General features: G+C 56.5%; 1 protein-coding gene across 1 annotated transcript; it reads right to left on the bottom strand.

The window, feature by feature from the left end:
- Positions 1 to 1,392: 1,392 nt before the first annotated feature.
- CPXM1 (carboxypeptidase X, M14 family member 1) lies at positions 1,393 to 7,870 on the bottom strand. Its single transcript, XM_019971977.2, has 14 exons — positions 7,549 to 7,870; positions 6,102 to 6,263; positions 5,839 to 5,948; positions 5,606 to 5,745; positions 5,410 to 5,500; positions 4,696 to 4,846; positions 4,523 to 4,611; positions 4,081 to 4,204; positions 3,797 to 3,993; positions 3,530 to 3,709; positions 3,163 to 3,460; positions 2,614 to 2,753; positions 1,872 to 1,974; positions 1,393 to 1,771 (listed from the first exon to the last, which is right to left on the bottom strand). Exons 1-14 carry the CDS (start codon positions 7,712 to 7,714, stop codon positions 1,530 to 1,532), a joined length of 2,193 nt encoding a protein of 730 aa, XP_019827536.1. The 5' UTR covers positions 7,715 to 7,870; the 3' UTR covers positions 1,393 to 1,529.
- Positions 7,871 to 9,622: the final 1,752 nt, after the last annotated feature.

The following is a 9,622-nucleotide window of genomic DNA, read 5'->3' as shown; positions in this document are numbered from 1 at the left end:
CCAATAAGTTGTCCACTTATGTGTACTTTTCATTATATATATTAAACTTATAAAACTAATTTTTTAAAAACATTTTGCTGCACAGGAAGCATTAGAGGTGGGGAGAAAAGGAGCAGGGAGATGGGAGGTGTGGCACTAAATCCCTCGTGGTGATCTGAGATTGAAAATGAGAGAGGGACAGAGACAAGGACAATGCAACAGCCCATCACTAGGTAAAGGTTACACAATAGGCTACATGGATATCTTTGTGGCATATTTTGCTTGTTAGTATTTCCCCCATTCCTGCCCTTGCAAGCTCTCCTTTGAATTGCCGGGGGCTTAGGAGCCTGGAAACTACATTTTGTGGGCTCCTTTGCAAACTAGGTTACAGCTAGATTGGACTGCACAGTGGACTTCATATGTTGGAAATAGAAAGCAGAATGAAGGAGGAAATCTTTCTGTCTCCAGCCACAGCAGGCGACCACAGGTGATTACAGCTATTGGTGGCCACAGGTGGTGGTGGGTCCAGTACCAAATACAGGCTTATAAATCCAGATCAAGGATATTATCAGCTTCTTGATTTCTAAGTAGAACTCCCTTGTCCCTTTTTTTCATCCAGCTCTTTCAACATCTCTATATCCAAGGTCCAGCATTAAATTCCCTTCTTCTTGAAATACCTTGAATGGACATGAGTTTGAACAAGCTCTGGGAGTTGGTGATGGACAATAAGTCTGACATGCTACAGTCCACGGGGTCACAGAGTTGGACACGCATGAGTGACTGAACTGAACTACCTGCAGTTGGTTGTTTTTCTGGCAAGACACTGACTGATGCACAACTTCTCCTTGTCTGAAAGAAACAAATCGCATCCCATCATTTATCAGCATTCTCCAGAAGGGCTGGTGAAGCAAACCCAAATGCTCTCGGCTATGCTCTCTTTGCTTTTCTCCCTGGAGCTCTCCCTGTCCGGGCCCCCACACCACCTCCCATCTACACTTTGAGAACTGTCACCTCTACTGCATCCTGATTGACACTCAGTGCTGTATTCCACTCCCATGTGTGCAACTCCCCTGTCTCCGCTCCCACAGCAGCCAGCCTCCACCTGGCACGCCTGTCCCCTCTCTCTACTGGGAGCCCCGGGAGGTTGAGAAGCAGTGTTTACCCTTGACTCCTTGCATGGCTGGCACTGAGGAGGTGCTTACAGAATGTTTCACAGCACCAAGTGTCACCTGCCACAGAAGCTGATGGGTTGATGGGATGAGCTGCTCTGCCAAGCCCTAGTTCGGGAAGAACCCAGGTGGGATCCTCTTTCCAAACTATTTTTCCAGAAGTTAACTGATGAGAGTAGCCAAGTGTTTGCAGAATAAGATCAGGGAAGAGGATCTGGGACATAGAGACCACAGGAAGACCGGCTGAGGTGCCAACTAGCTTTAATGAGCCCAAGCACCTTTCCCCTACACCCTGTCCTCTCCTCCCCACTCAGTGACCCCTCCTCCAGTTCTGGACAGGTCCAGCCTGCCCAAGCCTCTGGGGCTGTTCAGCTGGAGGTGTTAATTCTTCTGTCCCCTCAGCCGTTCCAGCCGCCTCCGAAGGTCCGGGGGCACCTTGGCCCCAGCTGCCAGCAGCTCTCGAAGTCTCTGTTTGGGAGTCTTGGTGAGGCGGAAATTGCAGGGCACAGGGCCCTCTTCAAAGGTGACCCGGCAGCTCCGTGTCACTGTGTGGTAGCCCTCCGCGCTGGCGGTCACCATGTAGTCCCCTGGGGTCAGCAGGCGCCAATAATCCCCGCCCCATGCTGAGAGAAGTGAAGGGCAAGATCAGCGTCCAGTGGCCTGCAGCTTTTGACCTGGTTAACGCCTCCCACACTGCCCCTATCCCCTCCCCCACGCACCCACCTGTTGTTACATCATGGTTAATCCCATCTACAGAAATGACGGCATCAGCGATCCCAAGCTCTGTGTCTTTGTCCCTCACAACTCCAGCAATGCCCATGCGCACCTGTGCAGGAAAAGGTTATCAAAATCCCTTTGCTTCCGCAACCAGTTTATTTTCTGGCTCTGTATCCTACAAATTTGATAGAGGTGCTGCATCTACTCTGTTCCTAGGTGACAATACTCTGGTGGAAGTATCTCCTGACTGATAAATGGCATCTGGACCAAGACAAATATAAACGCCTGGCAGGAGGGCGTATCTTTGGGCTTTCCCTGAGTTCACTGATTCTCGTTATGGGCTTGTCTTTTAGAATCTTTGGAAACTATACTTACGGAGTTGTTCCAAGGGACATGAGTTCCTGCGGAAAGTGAAGAGTCTATGCCAGGGTACTTCCTGCACTTGCATAATCAGTCTTTTCTGAGAATAGCTCTGGGTCTGCTCCATGGACACTGCCTGGAGTGCAGTCAGGTCCACTCCCGCTCTCCAACAATGTCTGACACCACCCTGCTGGCAAACTCTGCTTCCTATCCTGTATCCCTCCAAGGCAGTCTGATGCCAAGTGAGTGTGACCCATGGCACTGGTGAGTCAGAATGGCTCAGCCTGACCTCAGGAGACCTCCCTGTTGGGAGATGTGTCCAACATGGAGAACAGACCAGTCAGCAGTGACTCGGGCAGGTGGAGAGTGGGGGAAATTCAGATCCAACCTGTTCCAGGTAGGTGAGAAGGGCATCTTTGTTGTTCTCCCACTCCTGGGGCAGTTCGTTCTCATGAGGGAATTTGTCACAGGACAGCTCCACAGTGACCTCAAAGCAGTTGGTGTGTAGGTAGCTGAAGTCATTCATGCCTAGGGGTACCACAGACACTGGAGCCTAAGCAGGCGGGACGGGAGCCCTGCCCTCCCAGCGCCCTCCTCTGGGAGACACTTCCTGGTGACAACTAACACTGGCGCTGTATGTGAGAGCAGACTGTCTCATTGGGGCAGGGTGATGGGGATGGGGCTAGAGCTTCCCTGATGGCTCAGCTGGTAAAGAATCTGCCTGCAATGCAGGAGACCCAGGTTTGATTACCAGGTCAGGAAGATCCCCTGGAGAAGGGAATGGCAACCCACTCCAGTATTCTTGCCTGGAGAATTTCAAGGACGGAGGAGCCTGGCGGGCTACAGTCCATGGGTTGCAGAGTCAGACACGACTAAGTGACTAACACTTTTTTTTCACTTTTATGGGAATGGGATAACCCCACCCTCGGGCACATACTCCCAGGAACTGTGTGCCAGTCAGCCCCGTTGATGATGCTGCCGTACAGGGAGAAGTCCTGGCTGTGGCAGGGTCGTCGATCTGGGTCCTGCATGGCCCGATTAGTGCCCGCATAGACAGTGCTGAGCCAGCGAAACACAGCCTCATCCGGGGTGGGCGTGAGTTCACGGGCAGCCCACGGAGTCCGAGTCATGTCGAAGGGGTAGGATACCACGAGCTCACCCCCGTGGAGGTTGGCACTTAGCACAAAAGGGATCCGCTGCATCCACTTGATCACTGCCCATGTTTCAGGAGCCACCTGGACAAGGGCAGGTCAGGGGAGTGGGAGACAGAGACAAAGGCCCCCGGGGTGGTCCAGAATACTCACAGTGGCATTGGGCAGAGTGTAGTAAGTGGGCAGTGGCAGGTGATGGTTGGGGACAGTGTCAGGTACCAGCCCTTCATCTTCTGCTTCCCACAGTGGTGTGTTGAGATCAGCAAAATTATGGTTAAGATCAATGCCCTGATGGTTCCAGCGGCCCTCTGCCCAGCCCACCAGCTCTGAGCCCTGCCGGGGAGGAAGTCTGTTCAAGCGAAGCAGGCTCCAGGCACCATGGCAGAAGGAGCAGGCTGGCCCTCAGGCCAAGTGGCCTACCCGGCGGAAGGCAGTCTCGTAGCCATCAGGATTCATGGAGGGCAGCAGGTGAATGCGCGTCTCGGTGAGCAGCCGGGTCACCCTTGGGTCCCCTCTCAGGAACTCATGACACAGGAACTGCATTAGAAGCAGGAGCAACTCCCGCCCCAAGGCCTCATTCCCATGCATGCCGGCCACATAGCGCACCTCAGGCTCTCCTGGGAACAAACAGGGGCTTGCAGCTGGCTCACGCACCTGCCCCTCCCTGCTGCTGTGCCCACCTCTTCCACCCCACGTGCCAGTACCCAGCTCATGCTCCCCGGGCTGGTCCGACATTTCCATCACATACAGCTTCAAGCCCTGGTGGCTCTTCCCGATGCTGTAGATGCGGGTGATGTTGGGGCACTGTTCGTTCACTTGCTTCATCAGCTGGGGGGTGAATGTAGCATGGTGAGGGGCATGGGAGGAGCAGACCCAGGGCTCAGACCACACGAGGCCACGAGGGACTTCAAAAGTTTGCGAGGGCCCATACGATGGGTACACCATGGCACAGTACAGGAGGGGGCAGCAGCCATGGAAGGAACGGTCAGAATAAGAGAAGCACCAAAGCAAGGGAAATCGTGGAAGTTTAGGGGTCAAAAGGAGGGTGAGATGGAGGGGGACATGAGAGCAATCATAGCAAGTTATGCCCTGATGGGCAGGAGACCTGAGATGAGCAGATCCTTCCTCCTGGGTCATAGGGGTTACCTTCCTCATGGCTTTATAATCATGATGCCGGAAGTCTAGTGAGTCGGAGGATCCCAGCATGGGAACCTCAGGGAATAGACCATTGGGATCTGGTAGAGGATGAATTCACAGTAAATGGTGAGTTCCCAGGGGAGGGTGTGCCCTGCCCATCTAACCCTTGTCTTTCTCCCCACCTGAGACCGGGCAGGCCAGGATCTCTGCCCGGAGGCAAGAGGCACCTCCCTGGAGCCAGGTCTGGGGCAGCAGGCGAATGAAACGGGCCACCTGGGGCTCAGGCAGGAGATTTAGCACTGGTGTCTCTGGATCTGAATTGGCAGGAAATACCTGAGGGCATCAAGTCCTTTGTAAGGGCCGCTTGAACCCTAGCAGCCTGGCTCAGGGCCCAGGAAGATGCTCAGGCCTGTGAGCTCAATGAAAAACCCACCCTAGTGGGCTCAGCTAGACACTTGCTCGCTGTGTCAAACACAGATCGCTGCCCACATCCTTTGCCAACAGGCAGCCCTAGGCAGCCATACTTTCCAGTTTAGTCACAGCTCATTAGACCAATATGGCCATGTGACTCAGGAGCAGGCAATCCTGAAGCTGGCCAGGATCCCACACTGTAGCCTGAGGAGATGAGAAGTGATGCAAGGAACCCCATCGCCAGAAGGGGTGTTCCAGCAGGAAGCTGTGGCATGAGGAAGTATTTGGGAAGGATGCGGGCATGGTCCAAAGCAACCTGGCTCCTGAGGCTGTCTGCCGGGTGCCACCCATCCTTTCTCCTGGGATGCCCAAGTGGGCACCTGTGTCCTGTCCTCAGAGGAGTCCAAGCCCAGCCCAGCACCCTACAGTGGGCCAGGAGCCCAACTCCCAGCACAGAGGGCCCCAGCCACCATGGGACTTCTCACCGCATCCATCCCGCTGCTGCGATTCTTACTCCCCCACCAGGTCCGACTGTCATTGCTGAACTGGACTTTGTATGAAGTGACCCAGTCATATCTGGCAGGAAAGGTGGGCAGAGATCATGGGTGGCCCCCAAGCCTCCCACACCAGTCCTCCTGAGTCTGCCCATAATTTCCCTGGCCTGGAGCTGTCCTGCCTCACCTCCAGATGGAGTTCCTGCCCTGTGTGATAATGCCCGAGAAGCGGGTGGGGTGCCTAGCATCCACCTGAAGCCATGGCTCGGCATCCTGCTGCTCGGCGCACCAGGCCCCATCAAAAAGATCACCATCTTCCAGGCCTGACTGTGGGCACAGGACGCAGCAATCAGAACCGGGTAGGCCTTAAGGGAAGGTGGGAAGGGCAGGGAAGAAGGTCCTAGGGGTTGCCTTGCTGACCTGGATGTTGAGCCGTCCTCTGTGTGGTCCAAGACCAAAGGATTGGCTACTAGATGCATCGAGCTGGTTATCTGAAACTCGCAGGGACTCTAGGCCCAAAGGGGGACAGTCTGGGACAGGGACAAAGCAGTAAGTTGGGAAAAGAGAAACAGTGGTCAGGGCAAGTGGAAAGCTGAACCCACACTTGCCCGTGTGGCCAAGAGCTACATTAGTTCATGTCCCAGAGACTGCAAGTCTGGGCAAGGCCCTTGGAGTGGTGGTACCTGGTTCTTGCTTCTCAGGGAGGTCAAGGGTCCCTGAAGGGCTGGTGGTCACTGAAGGCCTGGCAGTCACTGGGGGTGTGGGGCGAGTTAGCTTCTTTCGCTTCTTCATGACGATCTTTTTCTTCTTGATGACTCGAATCCGGACATGCTGTTCTGAAGTCCCTGGAGACCAAAGAGGCAGAGAAGCAGGGAAGGAAATGATGGCAGGAAACCTCAAATGGAGAGGTCTACCACCCTAAGAAAACCTACAAGTTCACAGGAGGCCCTACCACACGTATCCAAGGACCTTAGCATGGACTTTAAGGCCCTCAGTCTGACCCCAACCTACTGTTCCAGCCACTTCCTTGATTCCTTCTCCCCTCTGATGTGACATTGCCACTAGGAACTACTTGCTTGCTCCAAAGAGCTGAAGTTGGTTCTTTAACTCCTTCTTTGCCTGGCTGTCCCCTTCCCTATCATATATCTACCACCTTTGACTTTATTTTCGAATTCCCATTCTTTATTCACATCTCAGTCCAGATGCACTTCAGGGAGCCTTCCTTAGCTCCAGGCTCAGTCTCATGCCCCCAAAGCCTCTGTGCCACTTCCATCACTGTGCTGAGAGGTCCTGTCCTCAAACCCATGTCTGTCCAGGTGTTCAGGCTTTCCAGAGTTGGACCCCTGCCCTGCCTGCCCTTCAGTATAAAGCATTCATTGCACAGGCCAGATGCCACTGGTTCCCCACTGAGATCCACAGCTGCCCCCCCCTCCCCCCAACACACACACTGTACATAACTGTCAGGGATTGGTACCTTTGCACACACTGTTTCCCTCTTGGCTGCCCTCCTCTTCAGCTCTTCCTAATTCAGAGCTACCTTTCAGAACCAGTTCCACCTGCCTCTCCCAAGAAGCCCTCCGAGGTTGCCAATCCCCGTGCCTTCCTCCTCTCTATTGCCACATATGAGAAGCTGGGAAGTCCGGCAGCCTTCCCAGTCCCCACCCCAGGCAGAGCCGCGTCCCTCCAGGGCACCTGGCAGAGAGCGCTTCCTCCCTTCCTCTGTTCTTTTCCTTTCAGCCGCTGGCTCAAGGCCCACACAGTCTTGCTCTGCACCCTCCTCGGTGTCTTTGCACCTCTCTCTACCCTCCTCCTGGCTCTAGCCTCAGTTTCCCCATCCGAGAAACAGGAAGGTTTGGGGCTGGAAGAGGCAGCATCCCACTGGCTCCTGTCCCAGGACTGCTGACTTGGTCTGGCCGGGAATTAGGGCTGCTGAGTCAGCAGCCATTGTACCGCGCAGGGAGTGTGTGCGCGTGGGGCAGGGTCGCCACCCAGGCGCTAGGCAGAGTGCGGCGTGTGTGGCGTGTGTGAGGTGTGTGCGCGCGTGCTGGGGAGGGGTCGCCACACGGGGGTCGGAAGAGTGGGACAACCGATTAGCGGGAGAAGCGGGCATTGGGTAGGACGGAAGCTCACCGTTCTCCTTCCCCGCGGACGGCTGTGCCGGGCTGCTATGGGGGGTCGGGGCCGGGACCTTGGTGGTCGCGGGCGACGCCAGGCCCAGCACGGAGGTGCTGGGCGCCCCTAAACCCACATCGACGGCAGGCGCGAAGGTGGCCAAGGCGAGCAGGAGACCCCACATGGCGGGGTCCAAGGCGCGGACGCACTGGGCTCGCGGTGGCCGGTGGGTTCGCCTCTTCCTGCTGGGGCTCTGGAGCCCCCCGCCCCTTCCTGCCGCCGCTGCACGCCCGCCCACAGCCCGCTCGCTGGCCTCGGACCCCGGGAGCCGAGGGGTTGGGAAGGGAGGGGAAGGGAAGGAGGGAAGGGAGGAGGAAGGGGAGGGCCCAGGCCGGCCGCCCCGGGTCTCCGCACCCACCGACTCTGCCCTCATCTCCGCTCCCCCCCGCATACCCCCTCGAGCTCACCCGCCTCGCTCGGGCTCTGCCCTTTACCGTCGGCAAAGGCCCCAGGCACCCTGGATTCCACTCAGTCCTGTGAGCCCGTCCCACAGTGGGCACCTACTGTGTACCATGCCCGGCGCCGGGCACATTACCCGTGGCCTACAATCAAACCTTGTCTCACAAACTGGTAAACTGAGGCTTAGAACGGCGAATTGACAGTTTAGGTAGCAAAGCCGAGAACTTTGGGGCGGAAACTACAACCCGGGAGGGAAATCTGTCCAGAGCCAGAACCCCCTGCCAGGAAGGTTGGGACGGAAAGAGGCTGAGGGGAAACTGAGGCGGAGGCAGGGTTACGGGGTGGGGGAGGGCTGGGATCTTTCTGAAGGACACCGAGGGGCCCCGCCAGAGGCTATGCTTCCCATCCCCCACCCCGGCGCCCGGCCTCTCTGCTCTTTTCGTTTCCCTAGCCTCCCCTCCTCCGGCTGCCACGTTCCGGGGTTACATAACCCGAGTAGAGAAGACCGAGTAGATACCCGGCGGGCTGAGGCCCGGGGAAGGGGGGAGGGAGAGACTTGATGCGCATCCTGCCCTGCCCCACCCCAAGCTTTTCTGGGAGCCCGCAGCCCTGGGTCTCTGTCTTCGGGACCACCTCGGATTCCGGGATTCCAGAGCGTAGGACCCTCCCCATGCCTCTCCGAGGCCCCCTTTGGCTCCCCATTCCAGGGTCGCCTCCCCAGCGGGAAGGAATTCGTTCTCTGTGTGCCTCTGGCCGGTGTTTTACCATTGCAAGGATCCTGCCAGGGATACACTGCCATCCCCAAGTAAGATGCAGTGCCCAGAGGTGACCGGGAAAACTCTAGAGAGTGGTAGGATATGGGGGGTGGGGGGATGTTGTGGGGAGGGGCTTGAGCAAATGTTTTCTGCAAGATCACTACCCATATGAACAATTTGAATTACCTCATCGGCGTGTCAGCACCCATCTCGCCAGATCTCTCCAAAGAAATATGCGCTCCCGGAACTGAGACCCACCCTCAGTAACAACCCCCAGTCTCATAGATACAAGTCCCGGAGCTCCTGGAGGTTTGTGGTCCACCCTATGCACTCTGGGTAGAGAACTTCCGAAAGGGAGCAACGGGGACAGGGCCCCCATGGGTCCTGCTCCCGCCTTAGAGCACCCGGCCTGGATGCCACTGCTGAGTACCAGGCACCAGAGGAAGATTTAGTAAAACTCAAGGAAGGCGTGCCAAACCTGAGGGCCCCAAAATGCCCTGGCCAAGTCAGCGGCAGAAAGACAGTACTGCAGCCCCAGGCCTCGCAGAGGTGGGAGGCCAGGAGAGACTCCGGTGGAGCTAGAAGCAGGTCTGTGCAGGTCTTGAGGCCTTCTCCACCTCTGGCCAAAGCCCAATCTGGCCCCTTCCCGGCTCTGCTCCACCCTCATCCAAGTTTCACAGAGGGGTGCGAGGGGGTCGAGGCCGAAACTGGGAGGGCAGGTCAGCCTCCTAAGGCTCCCACAGCCTCCAAGCCCTTCCCCACACAGCAGCCAAATCCTAGTGAGCTCACCTTCCAGCGGTTCCTGAAAGGGTTCTTCCCCAACCACACCATTCTCAGCTCATTTCCCTGTGTTTTCCCCCAGCTCATATCTCTGCAGC

Source organism: Bos indicus, chromosome 13, assembly GCF_029378745.1.
Source record: "Bos indicus isolate NIAB-ARS_2022 breed Sahiwal x Tharparkar chromosome 13, NIAB-ARS_B.indTharparkar_mat_pri_1.0, whole genome shotgun sequence".
Taxonomy (NCBI): Eukaryota; Metazoa; Chordata; class Mammalia; order Artiodactyla; family Bovidae; genus Bos; species Bos indicus.
The sequence above is the reverse complement of the archived record's forward strand: the minus strand, read 5'-3'. Positions and strand labels throughout refer to the sequence as shown.